At 44.9% G+C, this 24,788-nt stretch overlaps 1 protein-coding gene and 1 long non-coding RNA gene across 8 annotated transcripts in view; both read left to right on the forward strand.

Moving 5' to 3' along the window:
* Window positions 14–6,473, forward strand: LOC110261125. Its single transcript, XR_002344955.1, has 2 exons — window positions 14–268; window positions 5,966–6,473. It is a non-coding gene; the product is annotated as an uncharacterized LOC110261125 (long non-coding RNA).
* GMEB1 (glucocorticoid modulatory element binding protein 1) overlaps window positions 14,401–24,788 on the forward strand; it is a 43,693-nt gene continuing 33,305 nt past the window's right edge. The window contains exons 1-2 of one of the 7 annotated variants that reach the window (XM_021095680.1): window positions 14,401–14,516; window positions 21,484–21,641. In XM_021095680.1, the coding sequence (XP_020951339.1) occupies window positions 21,514–21,641 (128 nt within the window). In that variant the 5' untranslated portion in view covers window positions 14,401–14,516; window positions 21,484–21,513. Of the gene's footprint in view, window positions 14,517–14,830; window positions 14,972–15,000; window positions 21,642–24,788 lie in introns of those variants that run through there. The other 6 variants (XM_021095685.1, XM_021095687.1, XM_021095683.1 and 3 more) reach the window with 6 other exon arrangements.

A 24,788-nucleotide genomic window follows, 5' to 3' on the forward strand; every position in this document is an offset into this window, starting at 1 on the left:
TGCTTTGCGCAGGCGCAGACTGCTCTCCGACACGTGGTCGCCGTTCTGCGCTGTAGCTCAGTTCTGGTGGTTAGGTTTTTTCGGCTTGTGGTTAATGGGCAGTGTAAGCAAACTATGCGCTTTGTATTCTGGCGGTACGAACCCTGCCCTAGCTATTTCTTTCCGACTCTGCCTGCTGTGTATATCGCTATCATGACCAGCATTGACGTCCTCGGATGGCTTAGAGGTCGCCATTTTTGGTTGGTGTCTTTGTCGTGCTATCAGGAAGGTAATAACTCGTGGGACAGCAACACTCCATAGATATCCCGTTGGACCCCAGCAGGAAAAATCTGAGGACAAGGGAGACCGATTGGGTTATGACTGTGAATAGGCAGTTAATAATAATAGTAATAATTGAGCCCTTACTATCTGCCAGAAATTTTTCTAAACCTACGGTAAATCATTTTAACGATTTAAAGGAAATCTGTGAGATTAAGCAAGTTAAGTAGCTAATAAAAGCAGAGTCTCAAATTGAACTCACAAATTCTCACTCCAAAGCCTGAACTGTACTTCAACCATTAAACTGATGCCTTTGGTTATCTCTTCCATCAAATGCATGGTGACAGTTGCTTTATTTATGCTATGCTAGATGCTAGGCATATAAACAAAACACAATTCCAGCCTCAGTCCCTTTGGAGCCCAGGTCCACACACTAAGATGGAGAACCTGCAAACATAAAGGAGAGTACAAAGTGCTGTGACAGCCCAGAGTGAACAGCAGTAACTGTCACAAGGAAAAGCTGTCTCCTACCTGAACTGATGCAGCAATTTGCTCTCCCTTGTCTTCTTTTTCTTTTTCTTTCTTTTTTTTTTTTTTTTTTTGGCCATTCCTGTGGCTTGAAGAAGTTCCCTAGGCCAGAGGTGGGACCCATGCCCCAGCTCTGACCATAGCTACAGCAGTGACAGCACCAGATCTTTAATCCCCTGAGCCATGAGGGAACTTCCCCTTCCTGTCTTTATATCTTGCCATCTTCATCCCACCAAATTCACAATCCTCCCTTACACTGTCACAGATCCATGTTCACAGATTCCAGGCCCTTTCACCATTAGGCTTCGAGTTATCGTCCTAGTCTTATTTCTCTGCCACTGATCCCTTCATTCTTTTTTTTTTTTTGACTTTTTGACTTTTTGACTTTTTGCCTTTTCCAGGGCCACTCCTGCGGCATATGGAGGTTCCCAGGCTAGGGGTCCAATTGGAGCTGTAGCTGCTGGCCTACACCACAGCCACAGCAACATGGGATCTGAGTCGTGTCTGCCACCTACACCGCAACTCACGGCAACACCGGATCCCCAACCCACTGAGCAAGGCCAGGGATCTAACCCTCAACGTCATGGCTCCTAGTCGGATTCTCCAACCACTGAGCCACTATGGGAACTCTGATCCCTTCATTCTTCTAAGGAGTCTGGCATACCATTTTTGTTTTTGCACTGCTCTTCAGTTTAAATATACATTCATGCATTCAAAAAATGAATGCTCATTTTATGCCAAGGCTTTTGCTGCACATATACTAGTAGATAAAACAGACATCCTTGTCATTAAAGAGTTTACAATCTGGAGTGGGGAAACGAACCACTAGCAAAGACACAAATGAGGAAAAAAATATCAGAATAAACCAGACGTACCTAGCTGAGTAATGTGCTAGCAAAGAACTTATTCAAGGACCAGGAGAAGATGACTGGAGCTTACTGGTGATGGGGAGAATGGCAGGCAATGAGGTTGGAAAGGCCAAGCAAGATCAGTTCAGGCAGGACATCATAGACTATGGTGGGTACATGGGATTTTATGATGCAATGGGAAGGTATTGGAGGGCTGAGCAGAGACATGAAATGCTAATACGGGTTTCGGGGGTTGGATTTGGCCTCATGGCTGCATGTGGAAGTTTGGAGACAGGGATAGAACCTGTACCACAGCTTCTCCCAAGCTGAAGCAGTGACAAGTCTGGATCCTTAACCCCCTGGGCCACCAGGAAACTCCAAATTTCACCCCCCTTTTTAGGGCTAGACCTGTGATATATAGAAGTTCCCGGCCTAGGGGTCGAATCTGAGCTGTAGCTAGCAGCCTACACCACAGCAATCCTGGATTCAAGCCAAATCCTCGACCAACACCAGATCCTTAACCCACTGAACAAGGCCAGGGATTGAACTCTTCATGGGCATTATGCCAGGTTCTTAACCCACTGAGCTACAGCAGGAACTCCTCCAATACATTTTTTACTTAAAAAAAAAATAGGGAGTTCCGGTTGTGGCACAGGGGAAACAAATCCGACTAATATCCATTAGGATGCAAGTTCAATCTCTAGCCTTGCTCAGTGGGTTAGCGATCTGGCATTGCCATGAGCTGTGGTGTAGGTCTCAGACGCGGCTGGGATCCCATGTTGCTGCGGCTGTGGTGTAGACGGGCAGCTGTAGCTCCGATTGGACCCCTAGCCTGAGAACTTCCATATGCTATGACGCACGCAGCCCTTAAAAAAAAAAGCAAAAAAAAAAAACAAAACAAAAACCTATGTGGTGTTCCCATCATGGCTCATCAGAAACGAACCCAAATAGTATTCATGAGGACGTGGGTTCAACCTCTGGTCCTGCTCAGTGGGTTAAAGGTCTGGGGTTTCCATGAGCTGTGGTGTAGATCACAGACACGGCTCAGATCTGGTGCTGTGGTTGTGGTGTAGGCCAGCAGTTATAGCTCCAGTTCAACCCCTAGCCTGGGAATTTCCATAAGCCACAGGTGCGGCCCTAAAAGCAAAAAACAAACAAACGAACAAAAAAAAAAAACCTCTGTAGGAGGTCCTGCTGTGGTGCAACAGGATCAGCGGTGTCTCTGGAACTCTGGGACATAGGTCCCATCCCCGGCCTGGCACAGTGGGCTAAGGATTCAGGGTTGGAGTGGATAAGCAATGAGATCCTGCTGCATAGCACTGGGAACCTATCTAGTCACTTATGATGGAGCATGATAATGTGAGAAAAAGAATGTATGCATGGGAGTTCCCGTCATGTCTCAGAGGTTAACGAATCCGACTAGGAACCATGAGGTTGTGGGTTTGATCCCTGGCCTTGCTCAGTGGGTTGAGGATCCGGTGTTGCCATGAGCTGTGGTGTAGGTCGCAGACGCGGCTCGGATCCCGTGTTGCTGTGGTTCTGGTGTAGGCCGGTGGCTACGGCTCCGATTAGACCCCTAGCTTGGGAACCTCCATATGCCGCAGGATAGGCCCTAGAAATGGCAAAAATCAAAAAAAAAAAAAAGAGTGTATTTATGGATGAGTGACTGAGTCACCTTGCCGTACAGTAGAAAATTGACAGAACACTGTAAACCAGCTATGATGGAAAAAATAAAAATCATTAAAAAAATAATAAAATAAAAAAAATTGGAGTATTGGGCTTGAGCATGATCAAGGCCTAGTCCATGTGTAAAGTAATTAAATGTTTTTAACTAATAAAATTAGATATTATTTTCTATTCTGCTACTGAGAAAAAAGAAAAAAAAAGATTCAGCATTGCCAAAGCTGCAGAGTAGTTCACAACTGTGGCCCAGATCTGATTTCTGGCCAGGGAACTCCATTATGTCTTGGGGTGGCCAAAAAAGAAAAAAAAAAAAAAAAATATATATATATATATATGTATGTGCATAGTTGCTTTGGGTGTAAGGTTAGGTTGTTTGAGATTTGCCTTGTTTCCTGAGGTAAGCTTGTATCATTATATATGTATATAATGTATATGTACATAGAAACAGTCTGCCAAGATAAACATTAAACTGGAGTTCCCATCAAGGCTCAGGGGTAAGGAACCCGACAAGTATCCATGAGGTTGGGGGTTTGATCCCTTGCCTTGCTCGGTGGTTTAAGGATCTGGCATGCTGTGAGCTGTAGTGTAGGTCAAAGACGTGGCTCGGATTCAGAGTTGCTATAGCTGTGGTGTAGGCCAGTGACTCCAGCTCTGATTGGATCCCTAGCCTGAGAACCTCCATATGCCAGGGGTGTGGCTCTAAAATAGAAAAAAAAAAAAATTACACTGTTACAAGTAAATCTAAAGTCTTATGACTCTACCCTCCATCCAGATTCCTTCCCTCTTTCCTAGAGATAGTCACTGTTATGTGTTCTTCTAGATCTTTTTTGGCCTCACTCATGGCATATGGAAATTCCCAGACCAGGGATTAAACCTCTGCCTCAGCAGCAGTCCAAGCTTCTGCAATGGGCCACTGCATCCTTAACCCCCTGAACCACAAGGGAACTCTCCTTCTAGATCTTTTTTAAAAAAGTTAATATATACACATATGTGGCAGGAGAAAATATAAAGAAAATATAAAGCACTGGGTTTTGTGTGCACAAGTGTGTGTGCCCTTTTTTATGTCAATGGTATTATGCAGTACCCTAGTCAACACCTTTTTCACTTACTTTTTTTATATATCTGATAAAGCGAAGCATGACTTTTTTTTTTTTTTGGTCTTTCTCTCTTTTTAGGGCCACACCCACAGCATGTGGAGGTTCCTAGGCTAGGGGTCTAATCAGAGCTATAGCCGCCAGCCTACACCAGAGCCACAGCAACGCAGGATCCTTAATGCACTGAGCAAGGCCAGGGATTGAACTTGCATCCTCATGGACACCAGTCAGGTTTGTTAACCCCTAGCCATGACAGGAACTCCTGAAGCATTTCTTTTTTGTTTATGTTAATGGTATCATGCTATACTTTATTCTGCAACTTTTATGACTCAGTGTTTTTTTGTTTTGGTTTTGGATTTGGCCACAAACGTGGCTTTCAGAAGTTCCTGGGTCAGGGATCAAATCGAACCCAAGCCACACCAGTAACTTGAGCCACAGCAGTGACTACACCTAGTGCTTAACCACTAAGCCACCAGGAAACTCTCTTACTCAAAGTTTTTTGATGTCTAATTCACTCCTTGGAAGTGCAACAGATGGTATTCCACTTTATGACCCCACCACATTCTGCTAATCCATTGTCTTGTGCTGGCAAAGATTAGGGTGCTCCCAGTTTTTTGCTCTCACTGTGATCGGATGCTTCCGGTGCGCCAGTGCTGGGGTCGCTTCAGGGTGGATAGCTAGGGGTGACACAAATCTGTGCATTTTCAATTTTATTTTACTAATTACATTTTATTAAAGTATAGTTGATTTACAGTGTTCTGTCAATTTTCACAGTATAGTAAAGTGATCCAGTCATGCATATATGCATTCCTTTTGTCATATTATGTTCCACCTTGTTCTATCCCAAGTGATTGGTTATAGTTCCCTGTGCTATATACAACAGGACCTCATTGCTTATCTTTTTTTTTTTTTTTTTTTTTTTTTTTTGTCTTTTTTTGCCTTTTCTTGAGCCACTCCTGCGGCATATGGAGGTTCCCAGGCTAGGGGTCTAATCAGAGCTGTAGCCACTGGCCTATGCCAGAGCCACAGCAACGCGGGATCCGAGCCGCGTCTGCGACCTACGCCACAGCTCAAGGCAAGGCCAGATTCTTAACCCACTGAGCAAGGCCAGGGAACGAACCCGCAACCTCATGGTTCCTAGTCGGATTCGTAAACCACTGCGCCAGGAGGAGAACTCCCCCTCATTGCTTATCCATTCTAAAAGTTAACAGTTTGAATGTACTAACCCCAATCTCCCAGTCCATTCCATTCCCTCCCTCGGCAAACACCTCTTTTCCCTGTCTGTGAGTCTGTTTCTGTTCTGTAAATAAGTTTTTGTTTGTTTGTTTGTTTGTTTTGGCTTTTTAGGGCCTCAACCTTGGCATATAGAGGTTCCCAGGCAAGGGGTAGAATCAGAGTTACAGCTGCTCGGCTAGATTTTGCAGGTTCGTTTATGCCATATTTTAGAGTCCACATGATATGTTGTTTCTCATTTTCTGACTTACTTCACTTAGTATGAGACTCTCTAGTTGCATCCATTTTCAATTTTAATATAATGCGATTTGTCTTCTCCAGATAGGTACCCATAGCGGCACAGACGGCGGTCTGCGGTGCGCTGTCCAGTGAGGAGCAAGTGAGAACCTTAGGATTCTCTCCCACAAACCCTTCCTCCCCGCCCCTTCGTCTCCGCCCGCCACCACCTTCCCAGCAAGCACTGTGCATATTTGCATACGACTTCAAGGCTTTGCCTTTACTTTTAAATAAAAATCCGAAGAAAATTATAGAGTTTTCTTTGAAGATTTCGCTCCAGATCAAAATGTTCTGCAATTATACTCTTATCTTCAGGAACCGGGAATATAAATTTCCAATGGCTTTATTTTCACCCTTACCATAAAAGGAATATCCTAACACTGCCCCCACGTTTTGCAGTAGCCTCGGCAAAAAGGGCTTCTGTCGTGAGTGGCACACGTAGGGCAACTCGTTTGCTCTGCGTGCGGAATCGACATCAAGAGATTTCGGAAGCATAATTTTTTGGTACTTGGGCAGCTAGTGATCGTTGGTCCTGGCGCCCCGCTGTTTTAAATGTCGAATGAAAGACACTTTCCGTTTTGTGGTTGAAGGTCTTCTGTTTATAGAACGTTTGTCAGCGTAAGAGGTTAGCTGTGGGTGTGCTCTGTGACTTGTCCCACTTGTGGTGCGACTGCTTTCTTAACGGAACATTGATAATAAGTTTTTTTTTTTTTTTTTTAGTGACTCACTTTGGGCATATGGAGGTTTTCAGGCTAGGGGTCAGTCAAAGCTGTAGCCGCCTGCCAAGTGCCACAGCAACGCCGGGTCCCAGCCGCTTCTGGGACCTACAACTACAGCTCCAGGGCAACAACGCATCCTTAACTCACTTAGTGAGGCCAGGTATCCAGACCGCGTGGATACTAGTCAGGTTCGTCAACCACTGAGCCACGATGGAAACTGTCGTTTTTTTTTTTTACAGATCCATATTTTCCTGTTTTCTATGAAAATATGGAGTACATGAAAAGATTAGAGAAATAATGAGGATGCATCGTCACTGGAATACAAATGATGGCAAGCAAAATCAGATTCACAAAGAAGCCAGTCACAGAAGGTCATATATGATTGTTTCTACACAAAATGTCCAGGAAAGGCAAATCTATAGAGACAGAAAGTAGATTAGTGGTTGCCAGGACTGGAGCTGGGAACAAGAATGGACTACAGATGGGCACAAGGGATCTTTTTGAGGTGAAGGAAATGTTCTAAAAGTAAATTAGGGTGAGAGTTGCAAAACTATAAATCTACATTGAATTGTACACTTAAAATGGATACGTTTTGGAGTTCCCATCGTGGCACAGTGGAAACAAATCCGACTAGGAACCATGAGGTTGCGGATTCCATCCCTGGCCTCGCTCAGTGGGTTAAGGATCAGGTGTTGCCCTGAGCTGTGGTGTAGGTTGCAGATGTGGCTCCGATATGGCATTGCTGTGGCTCTAATCAGAGCAGCTGCAGCTCTGATTAGACGCCTGGCTTGACAGCCTCCATATGCTGAGGGTGTGGCCCTAAAAAGACAAAAAACAAAACAAAAGGATAAGTTTTACAGTATGTAAATTATACTTTAATAAAATTGTAAAAAAAAAAATAAACTCAAAGGCTGGAAAGAAAGTTCACTCAGCTAGGAGCCTGAGACTCTATAATCAGTTTATAGAATAAATTCTGGAGTTCCCGTCGTGGCGCAGTGGTTAACGAATCCGACTAGGAACCATGAGGTTGCGGGTTCGGTCCCTGCCCTTGCTCAGTGGGTTAACGATCCGGCGTTGCCGTGAGCTGTGGTGTAGGTCACAGACGCAGCTCGGATCCCGCGTTGCTGTGGCTCTGGCATAGGCCAGTGGCTACAGCTCCAATTCGACCCCTAGCCTGGGAACCTCCATATGCCGCGGGAGCGGCCCAAGAAATAGCAAAAAGACAAAAAAAAAAAAAAAAAAAAAAAAAATCTCTACTTTGGAAACTTGATATTAGTAGATTTCCTGTATTCTGATTTTCTGTGTGTTCACTGAACACTTGTCATTCACTCCCTCATTAAAACTTTCATAGGACCTAACTAGCTTAGGTCAACATCCTGTAAATTTCAAGCAACCCATCATGCTCTTTGTGAGCCTCTCAGGGCTCAAGGCATACTGGTCTTCTCTCTGCATCTCCAAAGCCACTAGCCAAGAAACTTCTCTCCTCCACCTGGAAGTACTCTCTCTCAACAGCTTGTCTTCTCCCAAAGTGGCTAACTCATTCATCATATGTCTGTTCAAACGTCATTTTCTCAGGGAGGTCCTCCTTCACCCCTGCCCCAACACTCACTAGGTTAGCTCCTCCTCTCTCTGTTACATTCTTCCACCATATACTTCTCTGCAGAACATTATTCATGCATTAGGTTTTTTTTTTTCAATCAAATATAGTTGATTGATGCATTAGTTGTAAAGTTAGTTGTTCAATATCTATATTCTTTAGCTAGAGTATAACTTATGTGAAGTGAAAAAGAACAAAATTGGAGAAGTATATTTCCTGATTTCAAAATTTACTACAAAACAAAGTAAGTAAAAACATTGTGGTATTGGTATAAAAACAGACATACAGGACTTTCCTGGTGGCTCAGCGGGCAAAGGATCTGATGTTGTGACTGCTGTGGCTTGGGTCACTGCTGTGGCATGGTTTCGATTCCTGGCCCAGGAACTTCTGCATGTCACAGGCGTGGCCCAAAAAAATCCCCAAAAACAAAAACAAACAAACAAACAAAAGACACATAGATTAGTGGAATAGAACACAAAGTCCAGAAATAATAAATCCTGGCATCAAATAATTTTTGATAAAAGAGCCAAGAGCATTCAATGGGGAAAGGAGAGTCTTTTCAGCAAACAGTGCTTGGAAAATGGATATTCAGACGCAAAAAATGAAGTTGAACTTTTACCCTTCACCACATAAAGAAATAACTCAAAACTGACCAAAGATTTCCACTTGAGAGCTAAAACTATAAAGTGCTTAAAAGAAAATGGGGAAAAGCTTTCTGATATTGGGCTTGGTAATGATTTCTTGACTATGACACCACAAGCACAAACAACAAAACAAAAAGTAAGTAAACTGGGCATCATCAAAATTTAAAACTTTTGTGGAATTCCCCAAGTGGATCAGTGGAAACAAATCCGACTAGTATCCATGAGGATATGGGTTCGATCCCTGGCCTCCCTTAGTGGGTTAAGGATCCAGTGTTGCTGTGAGCTGTGGTGTAGGCCAGCGGCTACAGCTCCTATTGGACCCCTAGCCTGGGAACTTCCATATCCTGTGGGTGTGGCCCTAAAAAGCAAAAAATAAAAAATAAAATTTAAAACTTTTGTGCATCAATAATCACTATCAAGAGAGTGAAAAGGCAACTTTCAGAATGTGAGAAAATATGTGCTCTGTCCCAGACCAACTTTTTCCTCTTCTATGGTGTCTCCTCATGTCCATACCAGAGGTTGAGACTCCAGGGCTGTCAGGACCAGGCCTTGAGCAGAATCTGCAAGAGGCTTGCTGCCGTGGGACCAGCCGAACCAGCCTGGTGTAGCCTTCTAGCACTCGGGCCCAATTTGACCAGAGGATCTAATTTGCAATAAGAGGTGGGGAAATCCCAACCTTTATTTGATACCCCTGGATTTGTAAATATTGATAACCAATTAAAAAAAAAATTTCCTGTCGTGGTGCAGTGGAAACGAATCCGACTAGGAACCATGAGGTTGCGGGTGTGATCTCTGGTCTTGCTCAGTGGGTTAAGGATCTGGCATTGCCATGAGCTGTGGTGTAGGTCACAGATGCGGCTCAGATCTGGCGTTGCTGTGGCTCTGGCATAGGCCAGTGGCTACAGCTCTGATTAGACCTCTAGCCTGGGAACATCCATGTGCTAAGGGAGCGGACCTAAAAAGATTAAAAAAAAAAAAAAAAAAAAAAGACCAAAAAAGATAAATAAAAAATAAATAGATAAGTAAAAACAGGAGTTCTCGCTGTGGCACAATGGGATCAGCAGCATCTGGGCATCTTTGGGATGCAGTTTCAATCCCCGGCCTGGCACAATGGGTTAAGAATCTGGTGTTGCCACAGCTGCAGCATAAATTGCATCAGTGGCTTGGATCTGATCCCTGGCCCGAGAACTCCACATGCCACACTGCGACCAAAAAAAGAAGAAGGAAAAAAAAAAAACCTTCAGGGAGTTCTCTTATGGCACAGCAGATTATGGATCTGGTGTCACTGCAGCAGCTCAGGTTACTGCTGTAGTGTGGGTTCAATCCCTGGCCCAGGAACTTCCAAGTGCTGAGGGTGCAGCCAAAAAATAAAAATAAAAACGAACTTCAGGCATCTTCTGGGCTGTACATTATCCATCTGTGCAGAAGTATGGCCTGTGGGTCATATGGGGCAGCCTCTGGTCCCAGGTACCTACTTGGCCCCAGCTGCCTGGCCAGCTAATAACTCTGCAAATTGAACACGTTCAGAACTATATTCATAATTTCTATCCCCGCTTCCCCTAAGATTCCCATTCCCCACCAAACCTGCTTCTCCTCCTGTCTCTTCCAACTCAGTGAATGGCAGGCACCTCCATCACTTAGTCACCTCACAAAGACCCCCCCTAAGATTACCTCCTCTCTAAATCCCCTCTTGGTACAGACCACATCATTGCCTGCTCTGTTACATTTATAACCAGAACCTCTGAAATGATCTTCTGACCTACTGCAATGCTCCCTTCCAGTCTCCATTTTTTTTTTTTAAACACACCTGCAGCATATAGAAGTTCCCTAGCTAGGGGTCAAATTGGAGCTGCAGCTGCGGTCTAGACCACAGCCACAGCAACAATGGGTCCGAGCCACATTTGTGACCTACACTGCAGTTTGTGGCAATGCCAGATCCTTAACCCACAGAGCAAGGTCAGGGGTCGATTCCGCGTCCTCATGGATATGAGTGAGGTTCATACCACGGAGCCACCATGGGAACTCCCCAGTCTTCTTTTATTTAGTTATTTATTTATTTATTTGTTTTTTTTGTCTTTTCTAGGGCCACTCCCACGGCATGTAGAGGTTCCCAGGCTAAGGGTCTAATTGGACCACCGGCCTACACCAGAGCCATAGCAACTTGGGATCTAAGCCGTGTCTGTGATCTACACCACAGCTCATGGCAACGCCAGATCCTTAACCCACTGAGCAAGGCCAGGGATCAAACCCGCAACCTCATGGTTCCTAGTTGGATTCATTAACCACTGCGCCATGACAGGAACTCCCCAGTCTTCATTCTTAACTTCTCTAATTTTTTCCCTTAACATTAACCTTGAACTCCTCATTTGGTCTACAAGACTCTATGTGAGCTGGCACTGGGATCTTCTCTTGGCTCCTTTTCTTTCCATCATTCTGGTCTAGCCTGACTGGCCTTCTCCAAGTTCCTCCAACACATGGATTTCATGGCCTTTGCCTGTGCTGTTTCCCCATAGAACCCTGAAACGCTCTGAATCCTAGAGACAAAATCTATTTATTCGCAGCAGTACTCCCAGCCCCCAGAACACTGCCTGGTATATAGAGAGCATTCAAAACAATTTTTTGTTTACTAAATACTGCCTGCATTTTTTTTTCCTTTTTTTTTTTTTTTTAGGGCTGCACCTTCGGCATATGGAAGTCCCCAGGCTAGGGGGTGGATTTAGACCTGTAGCCATTGGCCTATGCCACAGCCACAGCCATGCCAGATCTGAGCCTCATCTACAACCTACACCATAGCTCATAGGAACTCCTGTTCGGCTTTTTCATTCATCCAAGTTGAACAAAATTATCTTCCAAACAAAACTCTCAGCTCTGCTCAGAAATCAGAGTGACCCTAAGAATGTTAGAAGGGAGGATAGAACCACACTGGCCACTCAAGTATGTCTCAAATTTAAGAGAAGGAAAAGTGGAGTTCCTGTCATGGCGCAGCAGAAATGAATCTGACTAGTAACCATGAGGTTTCCGGTTTGATCCCTGGCCTCGCTCAGTGGTTCAAGGATCTGGCGTTGCCATGAGCTGTGGTGCAGGTCACAGACTCGGCTTGGATCTGGCGTGGCTGTGGCTGTGGCTGTGGTGTAGGCCAGCAGCTGCAGCTCCGATTAGACCCCTAACCTGGGAACCTCCATATGCTGTAGGTGCGGCCCTCAAAAGACAAAAAAAATACAAAAATAAAAAAATAGAAGAAGGAAAGGAGAGGGAGGGAAGGGGGATGGGCTGGGGAGGGAGAGAAAGAGGAAGAGAAGAAAAACTACTCTCTTCAATGTTTACAAGGAATGCCTGATGTGGCTGGGCAGTAACAACCCGACTAGTGTCCATGAGGACATGGATTCGATCCCTGGCCTCGCTCAGTGGGTTAAGGATTGGTGTTGCCGTGAGCTGTGGTGTAGGTTCCAGATGCAGCCTGGATCTGAGCGTTGCTGTGGCTCTGGTGTAGGCTGGCAGCTGTAGCTCAGATTCAACCCTTAGCCTGGGAACTTCCATATGCTGCAGGTGTGGCCCTAAAAAAAAAAAAGTGTACAAAACAGTGTTTAAGGGGAAAAAGAAGTGTAACATAGATTGCGCATTCAAGATAATTCTTCAAGGTAAAGGATAAAATACATAGAAAAAAGACAGGAAGGAAATACACCACGTTAAATAAGTGGGTGTTTTTCTGCTTCTCCATCCTTTTATGCGCTTCACAATTTTCCACAGTGAACATGTACATTACAGGAAAAACAAGTGAAAAAACTAAAAAAGAAAGGCTTCACATGGCTTTTTTCTCCTCTTAAAATAATTATCTTGTTGCCTTATGTCTTTTTTTTTTTTTTTTTTTTTTTTTTTCTTTTTAGGGCTGCACCTGTAGCATATGGAGGTTCCCAGGCTAGGTATCGAATCAGAGCTGTAGCTTCTGGCCTACACCACAGCCACAGCAACGCGTGATCCTTAACCCACTGAGGGAGTCCAGGAATCAAACCAGCGTCTTCACAGATGCTAGTCAGATTTGTTTCCACTGAGCCAGGACAGAACTCCTGCCTTATGTCTTAGTTCCTCTTTTTTGTCAAAAACTTTGGCCCTCTGTTTCTGCCACTTCTCCTCTCACTTGATCCACTACAGTCTGGCTTCCCTCCTAACCTCAGAGGTGACCCACCCTGAAAGGATCATCAGTGACCTCTTAGATGCCAAATCCAGTGACTTCTCCTTTTTCCTTGCCTGAGCTCTCTGTAGTATCTGGCATTGGTAGTGCCATCTCCTTCTTCTGGAAACTCCCTGCCTGCTCTCTGGGCATCTCTCTCTTCTGTCCAAGGAGCTTACCTTTCTGACCACTTTTGGTTGGTTCCTTCTGGTTCCTCAAAGATTAATGTTCCCCAGGTTTGGGCCTCGAGGTCCCTTCCTCCCTGCACAGGTCCCAAAGTCCAACCCTGGAATTTGCCTGAGAAAAGTCAATCCAACTTCATTCTGGACACCTTCATTTAGATGCCCCTCAAAAAAACAAAATAAAATACAAATGATTGTTTTTGGTCTTTTTGGGGCTGCATCCGCGGCACATGGAAGTTTCTAGGCTAAGGGTGGAGTTGGAGATGTAGCTGCCACCCTTCACCACAGCCACAGCAATGCCAGATCTGAGCCAGGTCTCCAACCTATACTACAGCACACGGATCCTTCGCCCACTGAGCAGAGCCAGGGATCGAACCTGTGTCCTCTTGGATCCTAGTTGGGTTCATTACTGCTGAGCCACGAGGGGATCTCCCTGAGTTTACATTTTGGTTGTACCTCTTACATATTATGTGACTTGTACTGGCCTCCAGTATTTATCTGTAAAATGGGAATGAAAAGAAGCTACTTAGTAGGGCTGAAAAGAGGATTATATGAGACAAAGGCCTGCCTTAGAAAGGTCTTAATACTTGCCAATTATTATTACTGGCCCCAGGAACATCCTCAAGCATTTTCAAGTGTCATCTCTTTTAACACTAACAACTTTATGCCTTAGGCGAAATAGGGGGCTTAGGGCTGTTAGGTAACCCTTTAAGTATTTAAGACCTGAACCCGAACCTCACATAAAAGGTTTGGTGAACATGTATGGGTCAAAGAATAACAAGGGGTTTGCTTACTGACGCCATACTCAAAACAGGTCTTTTGATTCCAAACTGATAGTTGGATCATCACTTTTGAAGGGCTAATAAATGTAAGCTTCACAGCCGGATTTGAGGAGGTAAAAGGGTCAGAGTCCTCCATGGGGAGTCTCGTTTTTGCTTCCAATTGCGGATGAGGTGAATCTTTAATTTAGGCCTCATTTTCCTCAGCCATGAAGTGGGGTTAGAAGAGTTATTAGGGTCCCTGGCGTCCCTCTCAACACTAATTTTCCAGCGCGGGAGATTCTAGTTCGGATAAAGGCCCCAAACCTTCCGGCTGGGGTTCATCCTCCGTGGGGCCGGCAATAAGAACGCGTCCCCTTTAAGGCGCCAGCTCGCCGGCGGCGGCGGCCGGAAGTGTTGATGCTTGGCCTGGTGGCGGCGGTGGCGGTAGCGGCCGTGGCGGCCTCTGCGCATGCTCCGTCGCCCGCCCGCCCTGGCCGCTCGCCGCCCGCCCGCCCGACGGAGACGGTGAGGAGGGGGAGGGGTGGGCGCGCGGGCGCGGGCGCGGGGTGGGGTGGGGGCGGGGGGGCGGGCGCGGGGGCCGCGCGGCGGCCGGCGAGGGCGGGCGGGCGCGCAGGGGGCGGGGGGCTGCTGCCTCCGCGGGCGCCTCCCCACGCCCTGTGCGTGCCGCCGCCGCCGCCGGGGAGCGAGCGGACGTCGCGGCGCCGCGGGGGGGTGGGGGGACGCTGCCGCTGGGTCCGCCCGAGCAGCCGGGCCGCCCCCAGCGCGGCTGGCCGTGCCGCCCGGGTCCGGCCCCCGGCCGAGAGTGGCGGGGGCCGGCAAGCCTGGCACTGGGGGGCCCCGGCACCCCCGGACCAAGGGGCCCGGAAGTCCTCTGCCGAAGGGCCAGGAGGGGCCCGAGCCACTCCGGACTGAGAGGCCCGGACGCTCAGGACCCCGGCGAGGGGTCTGGGGATCCAGGGGTATCCCCAGAGGCGGGATCCGGGGGGCACCAGGGCCCTCGATGAGGAGCTGGGGAGAGGCCTGGGTCGCGCTCGGGGTGGGGGTGGGGAGAAAGGGGGACAAAAGGTGAAGGAAGCCCGCTGCCCCCCTAGGAGGACCCTTCGGAGCCTCGGGGTGGGGAGCAAGAGCAGAGAGTGGGTTCTGCTGAGGAAAGGGGTGTTCAGGCTTCACCTGGGATCGTGTTAGAGGCCTCGGCCGTTCTTTCTAAGGGAAAAGAGGCCGTTGTTTCCCCGAAGGCGTGATGACAGGTCCGGGGAGTGGGAGCAGGGGCCAAGGAAGAAGAGCTCCAAGGGAAAGTGAGCAGGCCCCTACCTTTCCCTACGTGAGGGGGCGGTAGGAAGACACCTCAGCCTCCAGAGGAGGTACTGAGAAGGGACCAGATCTGTGAGGGAATAAAAGAGGTTGGAGTACCTCCTGATATTATAGGTAGAGAGCAAGGTAATATCGTATGTTGGGGAGTGGGGAAAATCTTGTTTTTGAGGACCGGGGAGAAGATCTTGATGGGGAGAATACCCCAGTTTTCTAAATAACAGGGGAATTGACCTGGTGTCCCCTAATTGAGAGGAAGGAGAGGTGAGGGTGGACTCTAACTTGGGAGTCCTCGAGTGTGATCCACTCAGACTAAGGCAAGTCTTGACCTGGGGAATCAAGGGAACGCTTGGCCATCCAAAGAGCAGGAGGAGGCCTGCATTCTCCTCTTAAGATGAGAGAAGTTCAGAAACACTTCCTAAGGAACAGAAAGGGGCCTTGACGGGTGTTTGTTTAGAAGAACCAAAAAATGAGATTTTCTTCCTTAACCTGGAGGATTAAGGAAAAGGAGGATCAGATAATTCTAGTCTCACAGAAGAATTGTTTTCTCTCTCCTTGCCTCTGCTAATGGTTTCAAAAGTGCTTTTAGGAGACTATTTCATTAAATGTTTGGACTGACTCCCCTGATTTGTCAGCCTTTTATCAATTATGTGTATTTAATGTCTACTGACGACACATTTTTTCATTAGTTGTTAGTCAACCATTTGTTCATAATTACTTCAACACACACTGAATAGGTAACTTGTACTCAACTTCATTTGGTTAGTTTGGGCTGTATTTTGGTCTTGTCCTAAGCAAAATTCTCCTCAACTGTAGTAGGGTGACCCTTCACAAAACTCTTTTATATACAGTTGCTTCCCTAAACACCTACGTAGTAGTCAATATGCGACTTATACCAACATTCACTTCCTCTGGCTCTTTCACAGTGGTCCTGTGTAGTCATCTTGTTGACTTCCTTACATCTGGTAGCACCCTAGATTACCTACTAAATACATGAGAAGAAACAAAGAAGGAAAAAAAAAATCAAGGAGTTTTGGCCTTAAGTAGTAATGAAGTTTTAATTCACGGTCTACAAAAATTACAGTGAAGTGTGGAATAAATACATTTTGGGGTTAGAAAATTTCAGGATGTCTGGTATTCCTGTCATTCTTTTTCATCTATCAACTCTGATGTTCCTATGATTATGTGACATTTGTGTGTACATCTTGCCATGTTTTAAAAAGTTTTCGGGGAGTGCCCGTCGTGGTGCAGCTGAAACGAATCTGACTAGGAACCACAAGGTTGTGGGTTCGATCTCTGGCTTCGCTCAGTGGGTTAAGGATCCACCGTTGCCATGAGCTGTGGTGTAGGTTGCAGATGCGTCTTGGATCTGGCGTTGCTGTGTTCTCTGATTAGACCCCTAGCCTGGGAATCTCCATATGAGATGGGTGTGGCCCTAAAAAGACAAAAAAAATTTTTTTTCAGGACACAATGAATTTAATCCAGATATATAATTTCTTTAGTTTTTTGATAGTTTAGGTGAGTAGTCATAATGCTTACTTTCAAGGTGTCTTTGCAAATAACTGCAAATAATTCTTCCTTTTCACACAGGTTTGACATATTTCCTTTACATGTGTCCGTCCTCCTAGAATTACAGAGTATTGTGTGATTTCACAATGAATACTCTAAGGCCCCTTCCATGAAATACCCAAAGGAGCAACTCACTCATCTTGCCCTTAGGAATTTTTGTTACTATAAACGAGAGCTACTTTTCAGTTTACATTCAACTCAAAGAGATGACCTTGCAATTAGCCCGTGTAGTTTGTAGAGCTGGTTTCGGTTACTTGCTAGGAATATGGTATTTAGGTTAATAAGAGATATTCAGCCCTGGAGTTCCCTTCATGGCTTAGCGGTTAACAAACCCAACTAGGATCCATGAAGATACAGGTTCAATCCCTGGCCTCGATCAGTGGGTTGAGGATCCTGCGTTGCTGTGAGCTGTGGTATAAGTCGCAGACTCGGCTCGGATCCTGTGTTGCTGTGGTTGTGGCATAGGCCAGCAGCTGTAGCTTGGGAACTTGCATATGCTGCAGGTGTGGCCCTAAAAAGCAAAAAAAAAAAAAAAAAAAAAAAATTCAACCCAGACTTGCTTCTCTAAAGAATGTAAGAATTGCCATGTTGGATCAGACCTGTGTCTTACTGACACTGGGAAACATATTGTGGATGATGATAATTATCGTCTCTGATAAACTCAGAAGATTAGAGAAACAGCCATAAATTTCCTCTTGAGCTCCAAAGTGTGAGAGGGGTAAGGAGTAAAATACAAGTTCCTATTGAGGAAAATGTTAATCAGGAAGTTAGTCAACCACTTATTCAGGGTATTGTTGAGAGGACTCAACGTTAGGGTAGAAGGTTGAAACTAGAAGCATCCTTCTAATTCTGCTTCTCTAACCCATTAATTTACCTATGTCATTACTTTTTTAACATTTAAACCACTTTTTTTGAATTGAATTCCCTACAGTTGTTACATGCTAAAGTATTACATCTTTTAAAGTCATTAAATATATAACAGAATAATGCTTAACAACAAACAAGTGTCTGACAAATGTTAGCTGTGTATTTCAGTTCACCCTACATTTTAATGGTTCAAACTTTGAAGATTTCTCTTAGTTCAATTATTCTACAATTTGATGGCATTTTATTCTTTATCGTATTCCTTTTGGCTTTTTCTAGACTCAGGGGTCCTAATCATTTAGGTTTTATTGCTGGCAGCAAGCCAAACCAGTCTGTTGATTCTTTTTTTCCTCCTAGTTTTAAACGTTTAATTTATAGAAGTTCACATTGTATGTTGAAATATCTTGCAGTTCCTTTTTTCCCTTCTGCTCTGTGACACTGTCACATATCTGTTTCCCTTCTGAAGTTCCTTAAGAACAGATTATCCATTTTCATTTCCAAGGAGCCTAAATCTGTGTTGGATGTAGAGTAGAGACTCAGTAAATATTTGAACTGGCTATAATGATGCGTAATAAGCAAGGCAGCTTAGCCTGAGCTTTTTAACAAATTTATATCCCCTAAGTTTCTAAGGTAGAAAATTCTAGAAGTCTTTTAGGGTAAAGTGAGTCACTCATTGTACAAAAATTTTTTACACACCTTCCATGTGCTAGGTTTCCTTAGAAAGTTTTGTTGATGGAAGTTGGATAGTTGAAAACTCTTACACTCTGTGTCCTGGGCACTGAGCTAGCACAGGGGAGCCCATTGAAAAAGAAAAGTTACGCTTGCTCTCCCAGGATGTAGTCTGGCAGAGGAGGCTGACATAGTGGGATGATGGTTGTGACAGGGGTACTACAGGCGTTGAAGGAGCAAGAACACCCTCTTGCTCCTTCAATCCAGTTAAGGGGAGTTCCCGTCGCGGTGCAGTGGAAACAGATCTGACTAGGAACCATGAGATTTCGGATTCGATCCATGGCCTTGTTCAGCGAGTTAAGGATCTGGCCTTGCCATGAGCTGTGGTGTAGGTTGCAGAGACGAAGCTTGGATCCTGTGGCTGTGGCATAGGCCGGCGTCTGTAGCTCCGATTGGACCCCCTAGCTTGGGAACCTCCACATGCTTGGGTGTGGCCCTAAAAAGCAAAAAAAAAAAAAATCCAGTTAAGGAAGTTTCAGACGGCCTCTCTGAGGAAGTGATGTTTCAAATAAGTCTCAAAAGTTCAGCAGTGACTAGCCAAAGAGGAAGGAAAAGAGAATTCCAGGTAGAGCAAACAAGTATGAAGGCTCAGGCCAGGAAATATGGGATGTTTGAGAAGTTGGAAAAAATTCAATGGCAGGAGCCCACGATGTGAGAGGAAAAACTGTGAGAAATGAGGCTAGTAGAGTGGACGAGGGACAGATTTGGGGCGGCGGGTTTGTAGCCATGTCAGGGTGTTTGCACATTAATAGCAGCAAAGAGAATGCACTGAAGGATTTTTAAGTGGGGAAATGACCTTTAGTAAGATCACTTTGTCTGCTCTGTAGATAATGTGTTGGAGATCAAGACCAGAGATTAGGGTACTGATGAGAAACAGCTGGAAAAATCCAGGTACTAGTGTGGTAGCTCAGAATGTGGTGGCAGCACAGATGGAGAAGGGAGATGGTTAAAAGAGATATATAGGTGATAGAATGAATAGGACTTGGTGGTTGGTTGGATTTAGAAAGAGGAGTCAAAAATAACTCCTTAGTTTCTGGCTTGAGAAAATGGGTGGAGGGAAGCACCATTTATTGAGGCAGGAAACATAGGAGCAGGTTTGAGAGGGAACATGCTTTCAATTTGGGATATAGGAGGTGTTTAATCCAGGAAAAAAAGTTTGAATGTGAGACTCATAAAGGGCAGAAGTCTAAGTCAGATAAGAGGAATTTAGGTCAAACACAAAAATTGAACCAACAGATGTCAGTGAGGAGCAAGGCTGTGGGAGACAAGGTTTTTAGATAAGCAGCACCTGTCCTCACAGAGCATACAGTGCAGTAATGGAGGTAGATGTCTGTTTGGTCAACTCAGTGCAAGGCACAGTGTGATCAACACTAGAGGAGAAGCTGCAAGCCAAGTACTGGAGGACCGCAGAAAAGAAAATAGTTTGGCAGTGGCTTTGTGGAGGAGTGAACTTTGAACTGGGCCTTGAAAGGAGAAGGAGAGGAGGGAGAAGGGAGTTTGGGGTTTATGGAATATCAAAAGTATAGAAACCTGAAAGTATGTATTATATATTCAGAATTCAGTGGGAATTGGTGTGGCTGGGTCTTAAGATTCTTAGTATATTATAATTGCAGATCAAACTGGGAAAGTTTGGCCCCCAAATTAGACTTTTTTTTCTTTTTTTTGCAATGTCGGATCCTTAACCTACTGAGCAAGGCCAGGGATGGAACCTGCATCTTCATGGATACTAGTTGGGTTTGTTTCCTGCTGAGCCACAGCAGGAACTCCGAGGGAGACTTTGAGTGCTATGTTTAAGTGTGTGCCTTATAGGTGAACAATTGCTATGGCAGAGCCAAAATGTGGATTCGGTTGTCTAAGTACCAGTTACATATTCAGACTTGCATCCATTGTGTGTCTATGCACAGTTTGGCAAAGTCCTAACATATTCCGTCATCACATATCTAAGTAGATACAGTGCTCTCACCTATATTCTCATAAGTGACTCTGACTCTCTCTGATCAAATGTGAAGACTGACACCTGCAGAACAACTTGGGCCCTTCTGAGTTTTTATTAAGATTGAAATAATTCGGAGTTCCTGCTGTGGAGCAGTGGGTTAAGAATCTGAGTACAGTGACTCTTGGTCGTTGTGGAGGTGCAGGTTTGATCCCTGGCCCAGCACAGTGGGTTAAAGTATCTGATGGTGTTGCCGCAACTGTGGTTTAGGTCCCTGACTTGGGAATGTCTTGGGTGTGGCCATATTTTTAAAAAATCAAGATTATTCTTTGAGTTACTTTAGAGTCAAGGAGTTTGTGGTTCCCCAGCAGCTCTCCAAAGGAGATGTTAGGAAAGATCATATCTCCATTCAGTCTAAGACAAAGGGATATTAAGACATTCCTGGAGGTCACACAATTGGATTCAGTTATTAAACAACCACACAATGCAAATCATCTTTCTCTTCCCATACAACTTAGTTTAGTCGGCGGATACTTATTAAGTACGTCACTCACAAAGGACAGAGCACTTGATAGAGTGTAAGGGCTAGTTCCAAAAAAAGTAATGATTCTCACTTTCTAGGAGCTTGCTGTTTGGGATGGAACTAGTGGTGTGCTGTAAACTAGCTCTCTAGAAGAAAAAAATACTCTGATTGGTAGTGCTTGCCAGTTTCTGTGGTGTGTATACTCACAGCATCACTGATTTCAAGCTACCAACTTGATGTCACTAAACTCGGAGTTGGGAAGAGGTGTGCACAGTTGTTTCTTAGGAGCTGGTAAGAGCTGGCTCTGGCACACCACTGGGTGAATCACACTAAGAAAACCTACAGTAGGAAGTGAGTGCTAAGGCATTTCTGGAAAGATCAGAGTCTACGTCAACACCTTTTCCCTCTCACAGTTCCCTTCTTTTCAGAGGACCGTGGTCTCCAGGGTGCCTCTGGAATTAATAGTTATTATCTTGGTGTTCCTTTCCTGTGGTTGCCGTGTTTTCAAACCAGACAAAGTTACTGGTACTTCTTGTTTCTGACAGCAGCCCCAACTATCTGACTTCATGTGAAAGATGGCTAATGCGGAAGTGAGCGTCCCAGTGGGGGATGTGGTTGTGGTACCCACCGAAGGAAATGAAGGGGAGAACCCCGAAGACACTAAAACCCAAGTAATCTTGCAGTTACAGCCTGTGCAACAAGGGTAAGTGACTAGAGATTTGGATATTCTGAAAAATTTGGGAGGTTTAGAGAACGAGGAAATTATAACTTTAAGGTGTCTCAGCACAATGAGACATTCAGCATCAGAGTGGCTAGATTTTCTTCATCTCTACAATGTATTGTGTGCTATATTTGTTATTCAATACTTATTACAACAATTTGCTGTTTCCTTGTCTCTCTCCCTCTACTCTGCTATGAGTTCCTTGAGAGTAAGTTAGTGGTTCCCTCATCTATTTATTCACACTGTTTAGCATAAGGTCTTGGTACACGTTTACCAAAAGACAGTGTAGTTAGAGTCAGAGGAGAGTAGGTGAGGCAACTATAAAAGCACTCCTTGGAGCTCCCATCATGGCTCAGTGGTAACGAACCCGACTAGTATCCATGAGGATGCGGGTTTGATCCCTGGCCTTGTTCAGTGGGTTGAGGGTCTGGTGTTGCCACGAGCTGTGGTGTAGGTCACAGACGCAGCTCCGACCCTGTGTTGCTGTGTCTGTGGTGCAAGTCAGCAGCTGCAGCTCCGATTTGAACCCTATCCTGGGAACTTCCATATGCCATGGATGCAGCCCTAAAAAAACACAAACAAACAAAAAATATATATATCATCTACCTGCCATTATTAAAAAATGTAAAGATGTTGGAAGAAACATAGTACATAGTTGCCACCATTTGAGGCTTGCACTCTAGGTGTGTAAACCAAAAATACATGTTTTATAAGTTAAGATATTACTTACATGGCAAAATCTAAGAAGTGCCAAGTGTCATGGTTGGGGTGGGCTATGAATTTGATAGAAGAGGAAAGATTTTATAGTGGTCTTGAGGTTTAAATAGGAATTAGATCTACAGAGAGAAGCAGGAGTAGTTATTTTATCTTGGGGAATGTATAAAAGATTCTTCACAGGATTAGAAGTGTTCTTGGGCAAACATATACAGTTGGCTCTCTGTATCTTCAGGTTTTGCATCCACAGATTCAACCAACCTTGGATGAAAAATATTAAAAAAAAAAATCCAGGCATTCCCTCGTGGCTCAGCAGTTAAGGATCCTGTGTTATCACTGCTGTGGCTCTGGTTATAGCTGTGCTGTGAGTTCAGTCCCTGCCTTGGGAACTTTTGCATGCCTCTGGCATGGCCAAAAAGAGAAAAGGAAAAAAGTCCAGAAAGTTCTAAAAAGCAAAATTGAATTTGCCACACGCAAGCAACTATTTACAAAGCATTTACATTGTATTAAATATTATAAGTAATTTAGAGATGTTTTAAAGTATATGGGAGGACGTACATAGGTTATATGCAAATGTTATGCCATTTGGGGGAGTTCCCGTTGTGGTGCAATCTGACTAGGAACCATGAGGTTGCAGGTTCGATCCCTGGCCTCGCTCAGTGGGTTAAGGATCCGGTGTACTGCCATGAGCTGTGGTGTAGGTTGCAGATTTGGCTTGGAGTCTATGTTGCTGTGGCTGTGGCGTAGGCTGTGGCCAGTAGTTGTGGCTCTGATTTAACCCCTGGTCTGGGAACCTCCATATGCTGCAGGTGCAGCCAAAAAAAAAAAAAGCAAAAAGCAAATGTTACACCATTTTGCGGGGCGGGGGGGGGGGGGCAACACCTCTGGCATATGTAAGTTCCCAGGCTAGGGATCCAATTGGAGCTACATCTGCTGGCCTATGCCACAGCCACAGCAACTCGGGATCTGAGCTGTGACTGCGACCTTCACCACATATCACAGCAACACTGGATCTTTAACCCACTGAGTGAGGCCAGGGATCAAACCTGCATCCTCATGGATCCTAGTTGGGTTCGTTAACTGCTGAGCCACAAAGGGAAGTCCCTGTTATACCATTTTAAGGGACTTGAATATCTGTGCGTTTTGGTGTTTGAGGGATGGGAGTATCCTGGAATCAATCCCCCACCAATACCAAGGGAGGACTGTAATCCAGTCCTAGTCTACTAAATAATGTAACTTGCCTTAAATTTTCTGGAGAAAGACAGGTAACCTATCTTGGAATTTAAAAAGCTTTTTAGCAAAGGAAATTTCAAATAGACCTCAAAATAAAGAAAATACGATAATGAACCTCATCCATCACATAGCTTCAGCGGTTATCAACATGTGGCCAGTCTTATTTCATCTCTACATCCACTCACTCTTGAATTTTTTTAAGCAAATCCCAGACATTAGTATATATCTGTAAAAGATAAGGACTTTTTCTTCTTAGTTTAAAAAATATAATCATAGCTTTGTTGACATTTCTGAATATTGTTAAGCATAAAGGAAACATTCTAAGATCTATAAGGGAAAGTTGATATTAATTCCCAACATATAGCCTATAGAGTGTTTTTTTTTTTTGTTCTTGTATTTTTTTCTTTTCAGGGCCTCACCTGCAGATCTGTAGTATATGGAAGTACCCAGGCTAGGGGTGGAATCAGAGCTGCAGCTACCAGCCTGTGCCACAGCAACAGCAACACCAAATCCGAGCTGCATCTGTGACCTACACTACAGCTCACGGCAATGCTGGATCCTTTAACCCACTGAACGAGGCCAGGGATTGAACCCACATCTTTATGGACAGGAGTCAGTTTCTTTCTTTCTTTTTTTTTGGTCTTTTTTTCTTTTTTGCCATTTCTTGGGCTGCTCCCAAGGCATATGAAGGTTCCCAGGTTAGGGGTCAAATCAGAGCTGTAGTGGCCCAGCCTATACCAGAGCCACAGCAATGTGGGATCTGAGCCACGTCTGCGACCTACACCACAGCTCACGGCAACACCGGATCCTTAACCCACTGAGCAAGGCCAGGGATCGAACCCTTAACTTCATGGTTCCTAGTCGGTTTCGTTAACAACTGAGCCACGACGAGAACTCCCAGGAGTCAATTTCTTAATCTGCCAAGCCTCAACAGGAACTCCTAGAGTGGTTCTGAATTTTACTGGCACCAACAGATTATGCATGCTTATTCAGATTCACTTGTTTGGGAATTTCCTTTGACCATACATATACATACTTGTAGTTGTTACTTTTTGAGGTAGGGTAGCATCAGGAGGAATTAAAGGGCAGGTTCTTTAGTTCTTGGCAGCTTTATTTTCTCATGGAGGCATCATTTATCAATTGTCCCTTATCCTATCCCTAGTAGAGACAGGAAAAATCTTC

Source organism: Sus scrofa, chromosome 6, assembly GCF_000003025.6.
Source record: "Sus scrofa isolate TJ Tabasco breed Duroc chromosome 6, Sscrofa11.1, whole genome shotgun sequence".
Classification (NCBI taxonomy): Eukaryota; Metazoa; Chordata; class Mammalia; order Artiodactyla; family Suidae; genus Sus; species Sus scrofa.